The following is a 25082-nucleotide window of genomic DNA, read 5'->3' on the forward strand; positions in this document are numbered from 1 at the left end:
TCCCCACCCATGCACCAAGGCCCATCCCACAACCCTCTAACATCAGCCAGTTCCTCCCACAGCTCCTTTCTCTCTCTATAATCATTCGGTCCGTAAACATTTGTGAGCACCCACATATAATCATTCTCTTGCTGCTTAAACTTCATGGAAACCGAGTACTTTCCGATCAACTCCTCCATCCCTTCAACCACATCCCTCTTCCACATTGTTACAATCCCCCCGAAGCACCCCATGATGGAGCCGCCACCCAGCTAATCCCCCTGGCTTTCCATACACTCCTTGCCCATTTGTCACTAAACTCCATTCTCTTATACTCTTGCAATAGCACGATGTCTGGGTCATACCATCTTATTACCTCTTTTATTGTTGCTCTCTTCTTCGCACTCCCAATTCCCCTCACATTCCAACTAAGAATCTTCATTCCGCTTCTTTTTACAAACCCCTTGCCACCTACCCGCTACTTTCCCCCTTTCCTTCTATCTCCTTTTACCTCGAGCTTCTTGTCTCCTTCTACATCTCTCTTTAGTCTCTCTACTTCACTCAACCTCCTCTTCTTTGTTATGATCTGCATCTTCGTCTTCTGTAAACTTTCTTTCAACTCGTTCAAATTCTCCAACCTACAGCCCAACTTCCCTACAAATTCTGCTTTCGTGTCTTCTCTCACCGATTCCACCACCCCTACCCTTCCTACAAAATCCCCTTCATCTCTATTCACCTGCCTTTCCTTCCTCTCCTCTATTCCCACCTCAGTTCTTTCCTCTCCAACCTTCCTCCCCTTACTGTTACCTCCCTCCTTCCTTGCTTTCTCCCCGTAAACCTCTCCATCTCTACCCTCATTCCTATCCCTCCTCTCCATTAACCCCTCCTCTCTTCCTTCCTCCCCTTCCCTCTTTCATATCAACTGCCCTTCCACATCCTTAAACACTCTTTCAATGATTTCCCACACTTGTCCACTTCTATAACTTTCTTCCCGCACTTTCCCACAATCCTTCCTTCCCCTCTCCCCCTCCTCAGAGAGCCCGCCTACTAGCTCGGCTGCATATTCATGGGCTACAGGACATGGTACAGGAACGGAATCTGGAACCAAAGACACAGGAGACACAGTAGTAGCACAAACCGAAATCACATGGTTACCTGGGACTAGAGGACAAGCTAGAATAGGACTGCTCTCGGCCTCCTTCTCTTGTTCCGAAGGTTGGTAAACATTTATCTTCCTGAGTTGGTTGGGAAGTACTTCTGTCCTTTGGTCAACCTGGTGATCTTTCCACTCTACCCCTGTGTCACCCCTAGATAGCATATTCCTTCTCTGCTTCCGGTTCTCCCGGTTTTCCCCTTCTGATAAACCTTGTGCACTCTGTGGTCTTGGGAATGAGATAATCCGATTGCAGTCTTCACCCTGGAATAATCTTGCAATATTCCACCCTTCCATATCACCTCCAACACAGCTGCCTTCATCGTTTACACTGCCCACGCTAGAGCCATTGACAGAAAGGTCCTCCGGTTCACCATCGTCTTCACCGCACTGCACCCACCCTTCAAACTTCTCTTTCTTCTCTTCAGTTCTTCCCCTAGTGAAGCTTAGCTCCGGCCTCTCTGAGAAGCCTCGCACGGGGCTAAGCTCCTTCAAGCTGCGTCGGGAGACCCACTGTAACGCCCTCTTCTTTCCTGGTTTCCGACGCTGCGCGCATTCCCCCTTTTGGCTCGCGGCTGGGGACGATGATAGACCGAAACCGATGTCTATCATAGTCGAAACCCCAGTCACATGTTTCTTTTGTGGCTCACGTGCCTTATAAACAATCTGGGTCGGGCCTGCTGGCCTGTTTGGGCCTTTAAGAATACCATTAGCAGCCCACATGGGCTTTTGCTTTGGCCCATTTGTAAGCACCCACGAACTCACGTGACTTTTAAGAAGGTCACGCGCGTCCAGCCCTGACCCCGGTTTGGTTCTAACAGGTTTAAGTTCAAATCTTCCTTGGCCCAACCCCTTTTCCCTGTTCAGAACAGTCTTGGTGCCAGTTACAACCTGTGCAAAGGACCTGCCACCCTCCAGCTTGCTCACTTCTTCCACACACGAAAATCCCACCCCCTGCCTACTACCCTTTTGTTTCTCCAGCAAATGTTTTTCCATTTTAGTGAAAATGCTTTTCTTGTTTGAATCCTCCAACCCTTTCTTGCCACGCAGCTCTTCTTCTTCAATCTTCTCATCTCCCTCCATACGAGCCTCTTTCCAGAGCATCGATTCAGTGGATGAAGCCAGCCACACTGAGTAGCACTGCCTTTCTTTCGACTAGCACCTCTATCTTCTGAGGTATCTCCTCAGGTTTTACTCCATTCAATAAAATGGAAGCTGAACGAAGGTCTCCCCAAAAGGCCCCTCCTAGTGATCCTCCACATATCAAAGCAATGGCTTCAGCAGTTTCTTGCTTCCACAAATGAAAGGGAAGACCTAACAGACACACCACCACTCAACTTTAACCTTGCTGTTAACAGATCTGCAACTTTTCTCCAGTCAAGAATGGGAGCTGAAGCTTCAACTATCAATTTACTTTCCCAATCCCCTCTTTGTATGTTTACTCCCATTCTGTAATTACCTGCCCCAGCTAACACTAAAGGAGTCTCTTGCTTAGTCTTGTTCACCATACTACTAGACCTGCTTATCTTCCTTTTTACTATTGCTTCTCTTTTTACACTCCTGTGTTTCAGCAGTTCACATAAGGCGTCAAGAACTGCCTTCCAGCCCTGACTCTTCCTTCCATCTGGAAAGCAGATCATCTGCTTTCTACCCTTGCCAAAAAATTCTGTCAAGGAGATAAAATAACCTTTAAGGTTTCTTTTACACTCTACAACAACCCTTCTTCTAGATTCTGAGAAAAGCTCTTACCAACTATTTTGCTTGCCTTTGTTACTTGCACCTTCCACAAACTCCTTGAGCCCTTCAATTACCCCCAGTCCTTCTAATAGCACCATCCCTCTCTTTGCTTCCCTGATCTTCAAGCTCAGCTGACCATTTAATCTCTGTTCCTCAAATAGGAGTTCCTTAGATTCAATCTTCAAAACTTTTTTCCAATGGCCTACCTCCACAAATTCTCCCATCTCAGCTCCTCCCCCTCTCCCCCTCTCACCCTCTCAGCAACCTTCTCTTTGCTTCACCCTCTCACCCTCTCACCCTCTCACCATCTCAGACAAAGGCACCAGATGAAAACACAGTTCCTCTCCCTCTCACCCTCTCAGCAACCTTCTCTTTGCTTCACCCTCTCACCCTCTCACCCTCTCACCCTCTCACCATCTCAGACAATGACACCAGATGAAAACACAGTTCCTTTCCCTCTCACCCTCTCAGCAACCTTCTCTTTGCTTCACCCTCTCACCCTCTCACCATCTCAGACAATGGCACCAGATGAAAACACAGTTCCTCTCCCTCTTACCCTCTCACCCTCTCACCCTCTCAGCACCAGATCTCAGCACCAGATCCCTAAACACAGTTCCTCTCCTCTCCTTCAACCCTCCCTATGGTTATTATTTCATCAATCTGTTTTTGTTTTTCATCAAACCATCTTGATTATCATCATTCCTAGTAAAAAATCTGTCCTATTAGAATCTGGAGTATCTTCCTTCCTTACCATCATAGGTCTTGATAGTATGGCCGGCCAGAAATAAGAGGAAGAGAAGAGAAGAGAAGAAGAAGAGAGAAGAGAGAAGAGAAGAGAAGGGATTTGCAATGTAACAGTGCTGGCGGCGCCAGCCTTTATTATAATATATATAGGGCGGCAGAAATAACAAGGGAAAAGACCCTTGTGCCCCTGAGTACAATAACAGACATAACAGAAGTGAAAAAACGAAATAAAAAGACACTTTAACTAGCCAAACAGACCCTACCACCAACAACTAAATTATTTTAACACTCCCCCTCAAGTTGGAGCATAGACGTCAATCATGCCCAACTTGTTACACAAATCTTTGTGCCGCATATGATGAAGACCTTTGGTGAAGATATCTGCAAGTTGTTCTTCTGAACTGACATATGGTGTACACACTTCTCCATTTTCAAGTTTCTCTCTAATAAAATGCTTGTCCACTTCAATGTGTTTCGTCCTATCATGTAGGACTGGATTAGCAGCAATATTGATGGCAGCTTTATTGTCACAGTAGAGTGACATAGGATTGCTCACTGTGAAACCCAGTTCACCTAACAGATTTTTTATCCACATGATTTCAGCAACCAGGAGCCGTCGCTCTATACTCTGCATTAGCACTAGATCTAGCCACCACACTTTGTTTTTTACTTCTCCATGTGACTAGGTTTCCTCCTACAAAGGCACAATATCCACTGGTAGACTTTCGGTCATTGACTGCTCCTGCCCAATTTGCATCAGTATATACTTCCACCTTTAAGTGACCATGTTTCTGGAACAACAAACCAGCTCCGGGAAACTTCTTGAGGTATCTCAAAATCCTCTTTGTAGCTTCAAAGTGAGTTGTTCTAGGGTTGTGCATGAATTGACTAAGGACACCCACTGCATAGGCAATATCAGGCCTGGTCATAGACAAGTACAAAAGTCTCCCCACGAGTCTCTGGAACTTCTTCACATTTTTCAAAAACTCTCCCTGAGCATTCATACTGTTTATCCCTTCTTTTATGGTGTTTCCCTTCTCACAATCTGCAGAACTATTCAGATTTTTTCCCTTATTTAACCTTTGTAAACCACCCATTCGCAAATCTCCTTGTTTGCTTCTCTGTCTTTGATTCATTTCCTTCTAGTGTGCTTTTGAACACTGCTTCTCTTTTCCAACTTGAAGCATCAACCCTACACTTTCTCCTCTGCCCCCTTAATCTTTTTCTTCAACATTCCTTCTGCATATCAGTGATTTCAATCCACCCTTTTAAGCCAAACTCTGCATTGTGTTTTTGTATTTCAACTTAGATTCTCAGAGCTCAGTCCATTGCCTCTAGGAAATGGCCAATGAAGCAATGAAGCAAGACATGCCCTGTAGACTCTTTCTTTTTTTTTTTTTGTGAAAAAGGTAAAGATTTATTAGATCCAAGCAAAGCATGACACAACAAGCCCCCGGCCGGGAAAAGAAAACACAATACAACAGAGTTACAACTCCCACAGTCTTATAGCTCTCAGCAAGTATGCCAAGACCTGAGGCTGAAAGCCTTTAGCAGCTGAAACTCAGGACACCAGCTTTCCAAAGGAATTGGAAACCAACTCCTCCACCTTTGAAGCTTGATGGAACAGCCTTCTGTTTCTTTCAGCCCAAACAGTGCTGAGACTCAACTTGTAAATTGGTTTGTTTTATGGGTTTTTGTATTTAGTGGTAGCCATTTTTGTATAGTTTTTTAGATAGGTCTGGGAGCTAAAGTGACTCATTTGTGCTGTAACTCTTTTCTTCTTTGGGTATCTCATGGCTTTTCCTTTTTCTTCCCTGGGAGTTTTGCTTGGATTTCTCATATACTTCTATATTCTATTTTCCTCTTTCAACCTAATTTTCCCTCAGAAAAATCTTATTATTGGTTGAAAATAATTATGCCTTGATATCATAAGCATGTAACTAGTCATAGCCATGATAAATATTGACTTCGCTTTGGTCTGCTTATGCTGCTGCTGCTGTGTATCTGATGGAAATTTGAGAAATGGGTTACATTTCTCTGTGTTTTATTCCTGTTTGTCAGGGTTCTGGGAAAACATCACTAGCCACAGCCGTTGCAAAATTCTTTGAAGAGCATGCAGAGATCTTGGCACACATGTATGAAATTTATTAATTCTTGACTTCCTTTATCATTTCTCTATACAATTACTTAATCTGATTTTAGAAACTTGAAAGGTCTATGGACTTAAACTCGGCTATTATGGACTGATGAAATTTTTAAATACAACATAAAGGTGTGGGCAGCAAAATATTGTGAAGTTTTCTGTAACTGTGTCTGCAGTGTTTTTGTAAGCTGTTCCAATTTGGCTCTAGAGAAGACACAGACTATTCGGCAATCACTTTCTGGCTACATATCTGAAGCTCTGGATCACACACCTTCTCTTGTAATATTTGATGATCTTGATAGTATTGTCTCATCTTCCGACTCTGAGGGATCTCAACTTTCAAGTTCAACTGTAGCACTGGTGGAATTTCTCACTGATATGATGGATGAATATGGGGTACTATTTGTGTTTCTGAATTATATGTCAGACATTTACAATGGTTGTTGCATTAAGCTCAGTCCATTTCTGATTGTGGAATTGGGCCATTTTATCTATTATATAACTAAACTTTGTCTTTACATTATTTAGGAAAAGAGGCACTGTTCATGTGGAATTGGGCCAATTGCGTTTTTGGCATCTGCACAATCTCTTGGAAATTTGCCACAATCCTTGACCTCTTCAGGTTGTTCTGTACTTTCCCACTTTTCTATTGAGACAAAATGTATAGTATAATAGAAGAACTTGATGAAATAACTTGGTAGGATGATTTATGATTTGGTTAGTTCCCATGATTTGATTACTTATTTGTCAATGTGGTTTGTCTCAGGGAGGTTTGATTTCCATGTGCAACTCCCTTCTCCTGCTGCCTCAGAACGGACAGCTATATTGAAGCATGAAATTCATAAACGCTCCTTAAGATGTTCTGATGATATCCTGTCAAATATTGCTTCTAAATGTGATGGATATGATGCATATGATTTGGTATTGTCTTTTGATAAATTACTTCTGAAAGTGATCATTTTCTCCATTATAAATGGATGTTCCCCTTCCATCTACAGGTTCTTCAAATCAAGATTTGTGTTTCTATTGTCCATGAAACATTTAGTGCAGTAAAAATACATTATGTTGCTTGAAATCTGGAAATGAAAAAGTAATGGAAATATACAAGATAGTTGAGGAATCTTTAGTTTGAATTCTTTGTATTAGAAGATTCAAGGGTATTGTGCCATTGAACTGTGGAATCATACTGGACAATAATATTACCTTGAAGAGCAACCGATTTCTTATTTAGTTGTTCAATAGGGTATTAAAGTGACACTTATAGACCTTGCAAAAAATCCTTCTGAATTTTTCCTAAAATCCTTTGTTTGTGAAGCAATAAAATTGTAATAATTATTTTTTTTAAAGAACTGAGCAAACTCTGATCTCCTGAACATATATTTTTTTTCAGTAACAAACTAAAAAATACCAAAGTTGAATTTGTAGCTAGAGAAGACTCAATGAATGAGCTTACATGATGAAGATATGCCATGAATGAACAAATCCTTCCCCATGCATTTCTTAGAAAGGCTATGTATAGGACAGCTTTCCTATCTAGGAGTCCAATGAATGAGCTGTTCATCCTAGAGGCCAATAATCTTGCCTCCTTGTCAAGTATAGCAAGTTCTATGGGCTTTCCAAGAAAGGAAACATCCATCTTATTGTTGCCCATGAATCACCTTCTATTGGTATTGTTCCCTGACCCAATAAATGATCCTTTAAAACTATGTAGGTGAGTCAAAGTTTCTGCTTTAATGATATTCTCGTATTCAATTGGTCGATAACAAAGCACCTTGATGTCACCTATCTCCTTGATGTAGGACTAAAAGGATAATTCCGCTAAAGATAATTCTAAATAATCAGGATAATTTTCTAGAAACATAGAATAATTAACAAACCTTCAAGAGATCATTAGAATAACTATAATTGCACATTTAAGGCTCAAACCATAGCAAAGAACCATATAAATCAAATAGAAAAAAATGAAAAGACAGTAATAAGTATGTTTCTCTTTGTCTTCCTTTCGGTGTTAAGCCATATTCTCTTCTTTATATATGTCAATTATTTGCCATTTTAACTTTTTTCGTTATTGTTATTATATGTTTTGATTAGATCGAAAATACACTTTTGTAGTTATATGCATTTTTCTGTTTCTTTTGCATTAAGTGACTTAGTAAGTGAATCATATCAAAGTAGTAAGCCATTTATCTAATCACCAATTTCTTGCTGGTTCTTTTAGAAAAATATTTTTAAAAAATTATGATGGTTTTAATGAAATATTGAACAAATTTTAATAAAGGGCAATTCATCAAAATAATTCTAATAAAGGGCAGCCCAGTGCACTAGACTCCCGCCAGTGTGGGATCTGGGGAGGGATTAGTTTACGCAACCTAACCCCTAGACATACAGAGGCTATTTCCAAGATTTGAACCCTGGTCACCCAGGTCGCAATGGAGCAAACCAATCATTGTGCCAAGGCCCACCCTCTCTAGGCATTGAAATTGAAAAATAAATTGTAATATTTTTGTAGAGAAGATAGGCCAAATGATCCATAACTGTTTTCTTATTTTGTTTCTTTATGTTCTTTTCTGTAATGGGCCTCAACTTGGGCCTTTTTTCTCTTATGTTATGTATTTTTAATTATTCGCCCAACTAAGGGCCTCTCTATAAATTATTGAAATTAAGTTAATGAAAAAGGGATTAGGGGTGTAAGAGGAGATTATGTTCGAAAATCTCTCTCTGAACCCTTATTGCCGCCATCTTCTTCTTCCGCTTCTCTCTTCTTGAATCTTGATTTCTGCTGTTCTCAATCACTTTTCTGCAGCTTTTTAAACAGTCCATTCTTTTTAGAATGTTGTTTTTCTTCTTGGTATTAGAGCAAGCTCTTCTTTTCTCTCTTTTCTCCTCTTTTTCCCATACACAGTGTGTATGGAGAACTGAATCGGATGAATAGTTAAAAAAATATTTTTTCGACCAGTTTTTAGTGGTTTTTGGAGAGAAGGCTACCTTTGTCGTCCTCTTGACAGTATCAAGTGTGTTGCCTGAAACCCTAATTAATTGGAGAAATCTACTTGCGGTCCCCATGGGGAGTTTGACCTTGGCGCTCAATGACTAAAAGACTCCTTGTTCTTCATCTTGAAGATCGATTCAAGTTGCTTGGTGTTCTGTGGTCTACAAGGTGTGGGCCATGCGGCTGGGTTTTTTCTATTTCTCCCGAGTTCCGAGTGTGACACAATTAATAGGTACGGCTGCATAGAGGTTGATTCACAACACAATTTTTTTTTTCTGTCTTCATTGACTGTTATTTGAAGTTATTAGAAACTATTTTTGAAGTGTTTTAAGAAGATGGATCCTTCAGAAGTTGAAAACAAGCATGTTGCTGAATTCGGACAGGTTCTCGGAGCCTCTGTTGATTCTCTACTGGCTGTGACCATAGTCAAGCTAGATGGAACTAATTATCTGGCATGGTCACAATCAGTAAAAATTCATATATGTAGTAGAGGCAAATGGGGTTATATCTCCGGGAGCAAGAAGGCTCCCTCAAAAGATGATCCATCCTATGAAAAATGGATGCAAGACAACTATACTGTAATCGGATGGTTAGTGAACTCAATACAACCTCAAAGTAGTCAACACTATTTGTGGATGAATTCAGCAAAAGAAATATGGGACAATGTTGCTGAAACCTATTCCTAGAAACTAAATGTAGCCAGAGCATACAAGCTAAGGAGTGTGAAAAATTTAAGGCAGGGGGAGAAACCTTTGGCCGTTCATTTCTCAATACTGAAATCTCTTTGGAAAGAAATTTACTTGATGGGAGCTGTAGCCTGGGAAAGTTCTAATGGTGCCGAAACCTACAAGAAACTTGTTGAGAGAAATAGGGTGTTTGAGTTTTTGACGGGGCTGAATCCCGAGTATGACATCACAAAGCAGAACATCTTATCCAAGGATAATGTTTCATTGTCTGAAGCCTATGCCTTGGTAAGTAGTGAAGAAAGCAAGAGACTTGTCCAAGTTCTAGGGGCTGGTTTAAATGATCACTTTGTTAACATGGGGCTGAAACCTAAGGAAATTATAGGAAATCCAAGTGGCTTAGGGAAGAAATTATTTGTGACTATTGTAAGAAACCAGAACAAAAAGAAAGACAAGTGCTAGAAATTGCATCCAAAGTTTCATCCCCTTCGTTTTTAAAAGAAGTCTGATAATATGAAGGCAGGAAGTGCCAATATTGCCGTTGGTCTAGATAGTGACATATGCCTAATTGAAGAGAGGACTGCTATTGGGCAGTTAGCAGTTATGAAGGCAGAGGGTGCAGCGTAACCTAGAGGGTGTGGTCTCTTCTTCCAACCCTCTAGGAAATTCAACCTCTTCTGCATTTGCTCATTCAGGTATACGAGCTTCTGCCAATCATGCAACTATCTCAGGTAATCGTAGTATCCCTTGGATTATTGATTCTGATGCTTTTGATCATATGACCAAACTTTCCACCTTGTTTATTTCTTATGATTTGCTTCCTGGCCGTGATAAAATTACCCTTGCTGATGTCTCTCTTGCTCCTATCTTTGGCAAGGGAACCATCAATGCTACAGACTCTTTGGTACTTCCTTCTGCTCTTCATGTACCCAAACTGATACAAATTTGTTATCTGTAAGCAACTTAACTAAGTCGTTGAACTGTAGTGTAACCTTTTTCCCTTCCTATTGTGTCTTTCAAGATTTGGAGTCTCAGAAAGTGATTGGGAGTGACCATGAGGTGAATGGAATATATCTGCTAGATACTCCTGGATAGGACCAAGGACAACCTGTGAAAGCTGCCTTTGGATCTACATTTTCAGAGTCTGTCAGTTGTATCATGTTATGTCATTTTCGTTTGGGTCATCTTTCTTTTACTGCATTGAGTCATTTATTCCAGATTTATTTAAGGGAACTAGTTTGTCAAGTCTTCATTGTGGGTCTTGTGAGTTGTCAAAACATTGTAGAAACAATTACCCTTTGAGTAATAAAAGATCTCCATTCCATATTGTGCACTTTGATGTGTGGAGGCCATACCACTTACCCTTTATGGGTGGCTACAAATATTTTATCTTGTTCATTAATGATTTTTCACAATATACTTGGATATTTTTGATGAAGTCCCGTGATGAAGTTCCCAAACTTGTGAGGTAGTTCCATGAGTTTGTTCTAACCCAATTTGATACCAGAATCAAAATTTTCAGATCCGACAATGGAAAAGAATATTTTGAGAAAACCCTAACCTGTTATCTCACTGATTTGGGGTTATTAACCAAATAGGTGAAAGAAGGGTAGGATCCATCTAATGGACGCCACAAAGGTTGCGGAATGGGTGGGCGAATTTCAAAAATTTCCTACCTTCTCCCAACTGGGAATCATATTCCCTAAATTTAGAATACAATATTCAAGGATCCTACTTGAACCATAATCAAACCAGATCTGTACCAAAAGATAAATGGGAGGAATATACCTGATCCGGAGAAGCAGTATCTCCCAAAGTTGGTGTTCACGCCCAAAGAATGCTCCAAGATCCGTTCTTGCTGAAGATGACACAACTGTGGATGGAACAGAATCAGCAGGGTGCGTCCTACACACTGGATCCTTCACAAGAATCCTCTGGAAACACTAAACACTGAATCCTTTTAGTCTTTGTTGCAAGACTAATGTTAAGAACAGATTTCTTGACTTTCTTTTTCTGCAAAGATCTAATCTTGCAAAGACAGATGGCGGCGGCAGGAGGAGAACTCTAAAGGCGAAAAGGCTGAACTGCCTTTTTCTTTTCTGGAGTATGAAATTGAGATCCTATCTCAATTCGCAGGAGATATCCTATATCTCTTCAAGGTGGTTCGAAATCTGATATTTCTCTCTCTTGGTTAGTGTTTCTTCTCCTTTCTTCTTGATTAAGAATCCTCCTAATTAGGAGTTATCCCAATCCAAATCAGTATTTGGATAGGGGATAATCTTAATCCTATCTGCAGATAAAGTTAGCTTACTCCTGATCTTATCAGGAGGTTACCAGATTGAAATCCAATTTGAATTTGGTCTCCAAGAGTGGATAAGGCAAAAGGCCCAATCCTTTTACTAACATTAATCTCAGATTCGCCCCAAGGATGGGTGATCATATCAGCCCACCTCGAAATGGGCTTCTGGCCCATTAAGTGTTCAGTGTCTAATTACTTTCCAATCTGCTGCCCAGTTGGGCTTCTTTGTATGGCGTGGGACCCAAGCATTGATCTACACACCAGCCACATGGGTTCGGCCCAGCCTTTAATACAAGGCCCAGCCGAATTCACTGAAAAACTCAATGAACCCCTTGAGTCCATCATATGGACCCTATGGGCCCAACACTTACATTAAGTGGTCCCTGGGCCAAGCCATCTTATAAAAACCTAGGGACTGTGGGCAGGTGCAAGATTAGCCCATCAGGTATTATCCTCAATGGTCTTACACTTAACCTCTCATCCCTTAATGATCAAGCACTGCCCGACAAGAGAGGACCTCTCCCTCGGTTGCAAGGAACAATGCCGCACTCTCCTCTCACATGGATCCCGGGAATTAAAACCATTTGCAATCAATTCAAAACCGTACATATATATATATATATATATATATATATATATAAATATATTAATTTTGCAAAACAAAATTCCAACGATTGAAATCAACTGCCGGCAGTTTGGTTTCCATCAGAGAGTGCATTCCCGATCATTACCCTTTGTCCGACAAAGTGGCTGATTCTGTCACTATGATCACCCACTCAGGTGAATTCTCAAACTGCCCCAACATACCCAGGTTTTGGTCCCCGCTAAGGATCTCACTGATTGGCTGGCATATCAAAGGCAGCCTGATCCAACACCTAGTGAAGTGTCATAATCGAGTCTAGGGGTCAGGTGTAACTTTCCAGTTTTGCCCATCTATCTCCAAGGTCCAGGGCAAGACTGGAAATCTGGTCCGGTTCAAGGATTCAAGTAATCCCATACTGCGTGTTCCTCGGGTCTTACCCTGATGGCTGAGACAGGCCATCCCAACACTTGGTGGCACACCAGCATCAGCCTTGGCAGGATAAATCTCCCCAGACTTATCCAACGGCTGTGAACATTTAAAACTAACACGAGTCTCTATAAATGTCCAGTTTTAGGGTTTTACACAGAATTAAACCAAACAACATGAATCAAACATGCATTTTATTTATTTCCACTAAATAACAAAAGCACATCAAATCAGATTGAAGCTAAGGGCATACAAAAACTGTCTAACAATAGGACTTCAAAACAGAATGGAGTTGCTGAAAGAAAAAACCTGCAAAAGCCGATGGTGCTACCACAGTCTCGAAATGGAGATTTCAGCTCTAGTTATTCACTCGGAGGCTGGTGCTACCACAGTCTCGAAATGGTGTCCTCTCTCCAATACTAAAAGTTTTTGATTGAGGACAATGTAATAGTTAGATTGCTTGGGTTACCTTTCAACCTCTGGAAGGTGGAAGTGTTACAGTCAATAGCTATAGTCTGTGATGCAAGATTAGATGGTGTGTTTGATTGTGATCTCCATTTAGTTGCAGTGATGTTAAGTGGTGTTAAACCCAGTGACATTCTAAGGAAGATAGAGGTTGTTTCAGATGGTTTAGTTTACCCCGTTTGGCTTGCTACCTCCCTTGAAGCCCAGCTATGGAAGGAGGCTAGAAGGGAGGAAGATGAAGGGGCAGATGGTTGCGTGTTTTGCAAGGAAAAGTAGTCTCTACAAGAGAAGTTAAGATAACTGAGGTTCCCAAGAAAAAAAATGATGATTTAAACACTTGGGGAAAGTCTGCCACGGTGGGCTGAGGGATGGCAGGTCCTATGTTCAGTAGGTGACAGGGGTATTAATTGGAGACATGCTTTCTGCAGTTCAAATTTCAAAACAAAATGAACAAAAGTCAGTAGGGTTTCAGGGCTCGAGCCAGTCCTGTGAGCCGGTTCAGTCTGGTTCAACTAACCAAGGCCAATCACATGCTTTTTTAAGTAAACAGGTGACTGGCAAGGGGATAGAGGGGTTGGGCCCAGGCCCATCAAGATCTAATGGGTCTAGAAAAGTGAATGGGCCGGTTACTTTAAATTGGGTGGATCCAGAACTTGAAAAGCCACACTCCCTTTTAAGTGGGCATGTGACCAAAGGAGCTGGTAAGGGGATAGAGGGGTTGGACTTAGGCTCATCAAGATATAATGGGTCTAGTAATGAGCATGTCTGGTTACTTTAAATCGGGTGGACCCAGAATTTAAAAAGTCACGCATCCTTTTAAGTGGGCACGTGACCAAAGGAGATGGGGAGATGATGGACCGAAAAGTTGGTCTATCATCGTCTCCCTCAAGCAATTTGCAACCAGTGCTTGCAGGAAGTAGGGTTTGCTACAGTGGTGCGGCAAATATGAATTGGGCATGGGTCCCAAGTTTGAAGTAAAAGGGCGTCTCTTCAGAACGACGCAATCCGAGGTTCAAGAAGCCTCATTTGGCCACAGTGGAGATAGGGTTCTCCATCATTCCGGCGACAAAAAACCAGAATACCACAGATGCTTTTGAGGATTGTGAGATGGAGGAAGGAAGCAGCTCAAATTCAAAGTCTGAAGGCTCTTCAAGTATTGGAAGTGTAGAACTGAAGATAGCTAAACCCCTTAGCGACAATGAGAGCTTACATACAGAGCTGCTTTTTTTGGAAAACGACGATTCGGTTTTAAAAGATTCATTTCAAGAAAAGCTCACTCAGCCTTCCCCCTTACCTAAGGAAGTGGGGTCTACCGCAGCTTTTATGGAGGAGAGGCAAAGGTTACCGTTTCCTAAATTTGCTCCCAGTTTGCTAGAGCAGCAAGGCATTGATAGAAGACTAGAGGAACAGAACATACCTCAGTCACCGAATGCAGAGGTATCAATCGGGGGACAACATCTAAAGGCAGATTCTAATGGAAGGACTAAAACAATATTGGTTGAACCCAACGGGGACCCACAATCACCTCTTTTGGAAGGAGTAAACGCGACCTTGCCCCTTTGTTTTGCTTCTCGAGATCCATTGGCCTCTTCCCACAACCTGTCAAGTAATATTGTCAATTCGTTTTATGGTACTAATGTGGGTTTTATGCTTGGAACAAGTACTTTTGTAGCTCAAATTGATTCAACAGCCATGGATGGAAAATATTTAATTGGGGATAAGGAGGGTCAAGGATGAGAAGAAGTGGCAAGAGGAAGGAAATTACAAGAAGAGGAGTTAGAGAAGATCTGGGATCAGATCTGTAGGTTTTTGGATGAGTATTAGAGAAAGGAGGAAGAGGTAGGGTAGTATGGGTTTCAAGAAGGTTAAGTGAAAACAAGGGCTCAAAGTAGCAAAAAAGCTGGGGATGAATCAATTATGGGAAAGAAGCAGGAGGAGGAACTAGGGACAGATTTGTGCCCTCCTTAAGGAGTATAGGCAAGCAGAGGGATCTGTGGAGGAAAGCCAAGGACTTCCGGAAAGGCAAAATAAAACAAAAGCAGCCTTAAGTAAATCTAGAACAATTAACATCCGAAGGAAGAAGATAAGATCAGAGGTGGAAAGGTTGATATTAGATGTAGGAGAAAATTTGGAGTTTAGCGGAAGAGGGGAGAGAAGGAAAGCCTCCAAGTAGGGGCCTGACCTCAGGAGGGGATGCCAAATCTTTTATCTCCATGAAAATCATCAATTGGAATGTAAGGGGGTTGGGGAGTGCTAGGAAAAGAAGGCTAATTAAGGACCTCCTTAGAAGGGAACGGCCGAATATAGTGATGTTACATGAGACCAAACTAGCCGATATTGATAGAAGTTGGGCAAGAAGTATCTAGAAATCTAGAGGAATAAACTGGGTATCAACACCTTCTTGCGGGGCTTCAGGGGGACTTGTTACTTTTTAGAGAGAGGATGCTGTGGAGGTAGTGGAGCTAGTAGGAAAATTTTCAGTGTTTCAGGGGGACTTGTTACTTTTTGGAGAGAGGATGTTGTGGAGGTGGTGGAGCTAGTAGGAAATTTTTCAGTGTTGTTAAAATTCAGGATGGAAGATGATGGATTTACTTGGGCACTAACTAATGTGTATGGACCAAGCAATTACAGAGAGGAATGATTTTTGGGAAGAACTTTATGGGATACAAGGGCTTTGGGATGGTCCATGGTGCTTGGGGGGAGATTTCAATGTTATCCGATTTACGAATGAATCAAATAATCCCCAACAGGTCATCACAACCAGCATGCAGTTCAATGATTTTATTAATAACTGTGAATTAAAAGAATTGCCTCATTGGCTTTGGATAGGAACCTTTTAGGCAAGGACCCCGACCTTTTAGGTTTGAGAACATGTGGCTGACTCACCCGGACTTTGTGAAGAAGGTTGAGAAATGGTGGAGAGAAGACCTAAGGGGGGTGAAGTGGAAAGGGGTAAGATTTCACAAAAAACAAAAGATTGCGAGCACATGTGAAGGAGTGGAATAGGGAGCATTTTGGGAGAATAGAAGAAAGGAAATCCTCTCTGTTGACCAAAATAGAGGAATTGGACGTGAAGGAATCTCAAAGAACCATAAGCCCTCAGAAGAGAGATCGGAGATGGGAACTAAAAAGAGAGTTAGATGAAGTTGTTTTGAGAGAAGAAATTTCTTGGAGGCAGAAGTCTAGATGTAAATGGATTAAGGAAGGAGATGTGAACACTAAATTCTTTCATAACCTAGCCAATGGAAGGAGAAGGAAAAACCTAGTGTCCAAACTGGAAGTGGATGGAATAGTCTTTGATACCCAAGAGAGGATAACCAACTGTTTTGTTGACCACTTCAAATCCATTTTGAGGAGATCCCTAAGACCTAGTGTGGAGTTGGAAGGCGTTACCTAGCAAAGGCTTCTAGAAGAGAGTAGAAGCTGGTTGGAAAGGAATTTATAGGAGGAACCGTTTTTTCAATGGACAGGTCAAAAACACCTGGGCCAGATGGATTTACAATGGCTTTCTTCCAAGACTGTTGGGACGTAAACAAAGAAGATTTAATCGAGGTCTTTAAGGAATTTGAGGATAACCTAGTGATGAGTCGTGGAGTTAATGCTACTTTTTTACATTTAATTCTCAAGAAGAGGCCAAGCATCCAAAGGATTTTAGACCTATTAGTTTGGTGACTAGTGTTTACAAGATTGTGGCTAAGGTCTTATCTTTGAGGATAAAAAAGGTGCTTCCTTGTCTTATCAGCCAAGCGCAAGGAGCTTTTGTTTGGGGGAGACAAATTGTAGATCAGATTCTAATAGCAAATGAATGTGTGGAGAGGAGATGGGGAGATCAAGGCGTCAAGGTTTGTTTGCAAACTTGATCTTGAAAAGGCCTATGACTTGGTGGATTGGGGATTCTTACTACTTGTTCTAAGGAAGTGTGGGTTTGGGGATAAATGGTGCAAATGGGTAAATGGTTGCCTATCCAATTGCCATTATTCCATCCTAGTCAATGGGGTGGTTAATGATTTTTTCCCAGCTAGTAGGGGTTTGAGACAAGGAGATCCTATGTCACCGTTCCTTTTTACTTTAGTTGCCGATGCTTTTGGTAGACTCCTCTCAGAAGCAGATAGAGCCGGATCTCTAAGAGGGTGGAGAAGAGGTAGAGACAGAGTTTCAGTAACCCATCTCCAATTTGTAGATGACATAATAATCTTTTGTGAAGGTTGTGATTTGATGGAGGTAAGGAATCTGAAGGATTTAATAATTCACTTTGAGAGGGCCTCAAATTTAAAGGTAAATTTTGAGAAGAGTTGTGTTGTGGGAGTTCACTTGAACAGAGAGGAGTTGGAGTTTATAGCAGCCTTGCTAGAATGCACCTGCTCTCAATGACCTCTATCCTACCTAGGACTTCCTTTAGGTGCAAATCCAAAGGAAAGTAGGTTTTGGAACTCGATGGTGGAAAGATTCGAAAAGAGATTGGCAGCTTGGAAGAGAAACTATATTTCCAAAGGGGGTAGAGTTACTTTGATTAAAGCAACTTTAGCCAACTTGCCTTTATACTTCCTGTCAGTCTTTAGAATTCCTAAAAGGGAGGCAAAGAGGTTGGAATAACTAATGAGGGATTTCTTATGGGAACCTGGTGAAGAGAAAAAAGATCACTTGATCAGGTGGGAGGTGGTGTGTTGGAGTAAGGAAGAAGGAGGTCTAGGATTAGGGAACGTGGTGAGCAAGAATGAGGCTCTTTTAGGTAAGTGGCTTTGGAGGTGGCCCCTGGAGAGGGAGAGGTTGTGGCATGAAGTAGTGAAAAGTATCCATGGTTGTTCCGAATCAGGTTGGGATGCGGGAGTATCCCGAAGGGCTTTGCTCACAACACCTTGGAAGGCTATCTCTGGCGTTCTCCCTAAGTTCCTCGGTTTTGTAAGGTACGATGCTTGCTCTGGAAACTCCATTCTTTCTTGGGAAGATACTTGGGTGAGCTCTCAACCCCTAAAAGACTGTTTCCCTTCTCTCTATTCCATCTCCTTCTTTAAAATGAAACCCATCTCTTGGTTCCTTTCCCCCCTGGTTTGGCCTTTGGCCTTAAATTGGGATTTTGGGTTTTGAAGAAGGTTAAAGGATGAAGAATCTCTTTGCATTTCAGAGCTGTTGTTTCTTCTAGATTTGGTGTGTTTGGACCCCCCTAACCCAGATAAATGAGTTTGGTCCCTAACCTCGGTTGGCTCATTCACTTGTGCTTCTTTCTTTAAAGCCTGTTGAGCAGGAGAAAGAGAAGAAGAAAGGAGGAAGGAAGAAGAAGAAGAAGAAGAGGCAATAGAGTTGAGGCCTCAAAAGTTCTACTTTAGTCGAGTGAAGCATTGTATTTATACTATACTGGCCGTACAACACAATAGGACTGTAAAATTACAAAAATACCCCTGTGGGTACTAAACCTGTATACAGTACATTTAATACACCTGTCAACACTTCCCCTCAAGTTGGGGCATAGATATCAATCATGCCCAACTTGTCACTGAGACCTTGGTGTCTGGAATGGTTTAGCCCTTTTGTAAAGATGTCTGCTAGTTGGTCTTCAGAGTTGATGTATGGAGTGCATACTTCGCCTGTGATGATTTTCTCTCTGATAAAGTGCTTGTCAACTTCAATGTGCTTTGTTCTATTGTGTAGTACCAGGTTGGCACCGATACTTATAGCTGCCTTGTTGTCACAGAGCAGAGTCATGGGTTTACCAACTGGAAAACCCAACTCTCCCAATAAATTCCTTATCCACATACCTTCGGCTACTCCGTGTGCCATTGCACGGTACTCAGCTTCAGCACTGGACCTAGCTACCACGGTTTGCTTCTTACTCCTCAAAGTAACAAGGTTCTCTCCTACAAAGGTGCAGTAACCACTAGTAGACCTTCTGTCACTTTGAGACTCAGCCCAATCCGCATCTGTGTAAATTTCAACTCTCAAATGTCCATGTTTCTGGAATAATAAGCCAGCACCTGGGAACTTCTTAAGATACCGCAATATTCTCTTCGCTGCTTCAAGATGAGTGGACCTAGGTGCATGCATGAACTGGCTGAGGACACCAACAACATATGCTATGTATGGACGAGTCATAGAGAGGTACAACAGTCTCCCTACAAGCCTCTGAAATTGCTTCACATCCTTAAGAGGTTCACCTTGGCTGTCACTTAACTTGTGGTTGGGGTCAATGGGAGAGTCAGCTGGTTTAGCCCCAATCTTTCCAGTGTCCTTAAGAAAATCTAGGACATATTTCCTTTGGGAGATGAAGATACCCTTTTTTGATCGAGCAACCTCAATTCGAAGGAAGTATTTTGCGGGTCCTAGATCTTTCACTTCAAACTGAGTGGCAAGGAAGTCCTTCAAACTTTGAATTTCATCCTTCCTGTCACCAGTAACAATTATGTCATCCACATACTATTAGGGCAGCCATTTTACCTTCTACTCTTTTTACAAATAGTGTGTGATCTGACGGACATTGCTTGTATCCCCTCTGTTGAACTACAGTATGAAATCTGTTGAACCAAGCTCTTGGAGATTGCTTCAGCCCATATAAAGATTTTCTTCAATTTGCACACCTTTTGTTCACTTCCTTGAGCCAAAAAACTGGGGGGTTGAACCATATAAACTTCCTCTTCAAGGTCACCATTCAAGAAGGCATTCTTGATGTCAAGCTGATGTAGATCCCAATTCAAATTGGCAGCAAGAGAAAAAAGGACTCTAATAGAGTTCATTTTTGCAACAGGGGCAAAGGTTTCAGCATAATCAACCCCATACACTTGAGTAAAACCCTTTGCAACTAAACGAGCTTTATTCCTCTCCACGGTTCCATCAGCCCATGCTTAACAGTGAACACCCATTTACATCCAACTAGATCCTTTCCCTTGGGGAGATCAACAAGTTCCCACGTGCCATTCTTATGAAGAGCATCAATTTCTTCTTTCATGACTTTCGTCCATTCTGGTACTGAGAGAGCTTCTGCCACATTCTTGGGAATAGGGATACTATCAATGGAGGTAAGAAAAGCACAAAATGAAGGTGAGATTTTCTCATAGGAAACAAAGTTGGAAATGGGGTGTTTAGTGGTGCACGACCTAACACCTTTCCTGTGGGCAATGGGAAGGTCAAGATCATTAGCAATAGGGAGGTTGGGAGTCAAGTTACTTGAGTGAGTATGATCTTCCCCCAAGGAATTTGATGGCATTTGAGGTACGGCTTCTGGATTCTCCACAGCACTTGAACCTGGTTGGCCTTTACGATGACGAGAAAAAACACGGAAAGGTGGAGGATCAGAAGGAGAAGGAGGAGGAGTAGGAAAAAAAGGCAGTTGAACCAGTTTCTCCTCATGCCTACACTCCCCCTGAGGAGAAACAGGAAAGAAGGGCTCATCCTCAAAAAAGTTAACATCCATGGAGATAGAGAATTTTCGAGAAACAGGATCAAAGCAACGATACCCTTTCTGAGAGAATGAGTAGCCAAGAAATATGCACGGGATAGCACGAGAGTCCAATTTCCCCCAGGTGGGAGATAGGTTTTGGACAAAGCACCGACAACCAAAACCACGAGGAGGAATAGAAAGAAGAGGGGCCTTAGGAAAGAGAAGCTGATGTGGGGCTTTGTACTCTAACCAACGAGAGGGCATTCGGTTAATGAGGTCTGTAGAACAAAGGACAACCTCAAGCCAAAATCGTTTGGGAACATTCATGCGGAGTAGTAAACCTCGTACCACTTCAAGAAGGTGCCGGTTTTCCGTTCAGCCACACCATTTTGTTGTGGCGTGCGGGCACAAGAGCTCCGATGAAGTGAGCCATGTGAAGCAAACAACTCCGTGAGGTCACTATGAAAAAATTCTTTTGCATTGTTTGATTGAAATATTTGGATTTCGGTTTGAAATTGGGTGAAGACCATCTGCTGAAAATCTTGGATAATTTTTTGTACTTTCTCACGGGTTCGCATTGGATATACCCAATTGTATCTGGAACAATCGTCAATGAAGGTAATGAAGTACTTGTAGCCACTCTAAGAAGGTAAAGTAACAGGGCCCCACACATTAGAATTTACAATGTGAAAAGGAAACTCAGATTTACTATTTCTTTGAGGAAATTGAGTTCTATAATGCTTGCTTAACTGACACGTTTGACAAGAAAAATTAGAAACAAACACAGGCTTACACAGTTCTAGGACAACAACTTTCAAGGACTCAAAAGACAAATGACCCAGACGACAATGCCACAAATACATTTTACTCTTTCTGAACTGACTCATAGACTCTGTAACATGAAGGCCAGTTGTATTCTCCAGCATATAGAGTCCATCAACCATACGTCCCTTACCAATCGTCCTCCCCGAGGCCAGATCCTGAATCACACAATAGGATGGGAAAAAGGTCACAGAACAGTTTAAGGAATTTGTAACACTACTAACTGAAAACAAATTCATAGGGAATTTTGGAACATGAAGAACATTAGAAAGAGTAAGGCCGAGGGGAAGAGAGAGAGTTCCTTGACCAGCTATGGAAGTGTATGATTCATCAGCTAGTGTCACTTTATCTCTTCCGGAAAGAGGGTGATAAGTTTGAAAGTAAGAAGACATACCAATCATGTGTTTTGATGCTCCAGAATCAATGATCCGTGGAAAGTCAAGGTCGTGAGAAGCAACATGGAAAGTTGTGGCAGGATTACCTGATGTGGATGCAAAAGAGGTGGTGGGAGGAGCATCCATCAGGCGAATAGCTCTACCATAAAGGTCCAAATGGTAACGGAAGGAGTTTACGATATCCTCCCTTGGGTCAGATCCAGAGTAGCTATGTTGGCCATGTGGTGTTTGAGTCACAGTAGAAGTGGAGGGCTGATTCTCCCGAGTAACCATATTGGCCATGTGGTGTTTCTTGGTACCTTGTTGCTCGGGTCTCCTAATTACATTTGAGCCTTGCTTCTTAGGTAGATCTTGAGGCCACTTTGGGTTTCCATGGAGATCCCAATAAGTATCTTTGGTGTGTCGGGGCTTCTGACAATTAGTGCACCACAATTTTTCCTTATCTTCTGCTTTCTTCTGGAGATCCCCTCTCTTGGAAGCAGGGCCACCACTAGTAGAGGAACCCCCCTTGCCGCCAACACAATTGCATCCCTTCCGATGCTGTTCATCAAGTTTCTTCTGCTCTCTTCAGACTGGACAAGAGCATAGACCTCCTGAATTGAAGGAAGATCCTTAGAACTTAGAATTTGTACTCTGATGGATTCATAGATAGGATTGAGACCATGTAAAAAGGCAAACACCCTTTGCTGTGAGACAAGTTTCTTGTACAATTTTGCATCCTCATCACACTTCCAATCAATATTCTGGTAATGGTCCAACTCCTTCCAAACGGTTGTCAAGTCAGAGTAATAAACTGATAAACTCCTCTCCCCCTGTTTACAAGTAGATGAAGCTGCTTGCAGTTGATAAATCTTGGCATAGTATTGAAGTTCAGAATATGTGGATTTTGCCTGTTCCCAAATCTCATTTGTAGTTTCAGCCCACATGAAGTTCTTCCTTATTTGCGGTTGCATGGAGATCAAAAGCCAAGACATAACCATGCTATCCTCCTGATCCCATCAATCATGTTCTGCATTTCTAGAAGTTGGTTCTTTGATTCTTCCATTTATGTAGCCTATTTTTCCCCTTGCAGTTATGTATAGCTTGATCCCCCTTGACCACTCTAGGTAGTTTAACCCATCAAGAGGAACAACAGCCATAGGGAAGGATAGGTCACTATTCCCACTCATTCCATTCAGCATTGTGGAGATTCCGGATGTAGCTGAATCTTCACTATTCATGATTCTAGGTTTAGAAGTACACAAAACCAAAGGCACACTGCCTTATAGAGCTGCTACAGTTCACAACTAGGCCTTTCAAATTTTTTTGGTTTCACAGGGAACCAAGCACAAACACTGCAGTAGTAGTACAGGTTGTATGGCCTACACTGTGTAGGAGTCCACTGAACAATATACGAACTGCACTTGCAGTGTAACCAGGTCTGAATGACCTACAGTTTTACAACTTTAATACAGCTTCTCAGCTGAAAAAAAAAACTCAGTAGGAACAGCAATATGAGTGGTGGTTCACCACACCTAATTGGCTGATATCCACTTTCCACGGCAGCCGAACAGTCACTTAGGGTCTAGGGTTCATCAACAGTCCCTTAGAGAGCAGGATAGAACAACACACAATCGGAAGAAGGGGGACAATCCCTACTCAGATTTTGGGACATCAACAGTTGTACAAGAAGAGAACCATAAACAGAAAAAAAAAACAGTTCAGTACCTAGGTCACCCGAACTGTGAATAGGCACTACAGTCAAGGACTCGAACTTTTCTTCAAATCAGAACCTTCCTTCGTACATCTGGGATGGTTTCTATAGTCTTCTTAGCCGAGCAACTCCAGTTACCAGCACCTAAGGCTGAAGGATGAAGGAAGAAAAAGAAAAAACTTGTAGCAGAACCCTTTTCTGCGCTAGGAAATTTAACAATCAGCTTTCTTGTAGCAGAACCCTACTCGGCAGTGGAGACTAGCAGCAGCACTAGAGAATACTTCCTCATCCTTGTCTTCGAGCATGAGGACTAAGCTTCTACGCAGCAGTGGAGAGAGACCTCGGCTGGTTGTTTTCTAGGCCTGGACAGTCCTGCTCTGATACCATGTTGAGCAGGAGAAGAAGGAGAAGAAGAGAGGAGGAAGGAAGAAGAAGAAGAAGAAGAGGCAACAGAGTTGAGGTGTCAAAAGTTCTACTTCAGTCGAGTGAAGCATTGTATTTATACTATACTGGCCGTACAACACAATAGGACTGTAAAATTACAAAAATACCCCTGCGGGTACTAAACATGTGTACAGTACATATAATACACCTGTCAACAAAGCCCTTTGCTCCAACCCCTCCTCTCAGGTCTTCCCCATTAAAGAGGTATGATCAAGATCAATTCCCCCCAAAATAGCTGTGTTCTGTTGGGAAGCCTATTATGATAAGATCAATACTATGGAAAACTTGCAAAAGAAGAAACCTTTATGTGCTTGTCCCCTAATTGGTGCTCTTTGTGTAAAGTGAGGGGTGAGGACTGTAACCATTTGCTGATATCATGCTCGTTCACTACCAATTTTTGGAACTAGGTTGTTTCTTTATTTGGGTGCAGGTGGAATTTATCCTCTGAAGTAAAGTTGCTGTTCACTCCGGCTGCCTTTGGGAGATTGACAAAAAGAGGGAAGCTAATGTGGAAATGTATTAAAGCCGCTACACTGTGGACTGTATGGGAGGATAGAAATGCTTGAATATTTCAAGAATAGGAAAGAAGTCTTGCTGAAATCAAGGAATGCATATTGACAAGGACTATCTCATGGTTAAAATCTTCACACTTGTTGGCAGATTTAAGGAAAAATTGGGCTGCAGTGGCTGTTACAGTCTCCACCAAGATCAAATCACAAGCTGAATGGATTCCCCCACCGGATGGTGTGGTAAAATTGAATTTTGATGGTAGCTACCAAGGTAATCCAGGGCCATCAGGAATAGGTGGGATTCTGAGAGACAGACAACAATATGTTCTCTCTATTTTCAGGACCAGTGGGTGAAGGTGATCTAGTAAGGGCAGAGCTACTAGCAGCGGTACAAGTTATACAGATTGCTAGTCAAATTGGAGTGACCAATCTGCTAGTAGAAGGGGATTCCAAGGTAGTAGTAGCTGGCTAATTAGCCCGGAAAAAGCCTGTTGGGGCTACAAGGATCTGTTAAAGAAAGTTAAATGGTTGACAAGGAATATGACTGTCAGGTTTCAGTGGGTCAGAAGATCGGCAAATGCTGTTAGACAGTTTTTGTATGCCCTTAGCTTCAATCTGATTTGATGTGCTTTTGTTATTTAGTGGAAAT

At 41.9% G+C, this 25082-nt stretch overlaps 1 protein-coding gene across 10 annotated transcripts in view; it reads left to right on the forward strand.

Moving 5' to 3' along the window:
- Positions 1-25082, forward strand: part of PEX1 (peroxisome 1) — a 122050-nt gene that overhangs the window by 48935 nt on the left and 48033 nt on the right. For all 10 annotated transcript variants that reach the window (XM_088953873.1, XM_088953874.1, XM_088953878.1 and 7 more), the window contains exons 7-10: positions 5675-5748; positions 5933-6152; positions 6285-6378; positions 6523-6677. In XM_088953873.1, the coding sequence (XP_088809999.1) occupies positions 5675-5748; positions 5933-6152; positions 6285-6378; positions 6523-6677 (543 nt within the window). The remainder of the gene's footprint in view (positions 1-5674; positions 5749-5932; positions 6153-6284; positions 6379-6522; positions 6678-25082) is intronic.

Source organism: Nelumbo lutea, chromosome 7 (genome assembly GCF_056320005.1).
Source record: "Nelumbo lutea isolate HS-2025 chromosome 7, American lotus-T2T, whole genome shotgun sequence".
In the NCBI taxonomy this organism is placed as follows: domain Eukaryota; kingdom Viridiplantae; phylum Streptophyta; class Magnoliopsida; order Proteales; family Nelumbonaceae; genus Nelumbo; species Nelumbo lutea.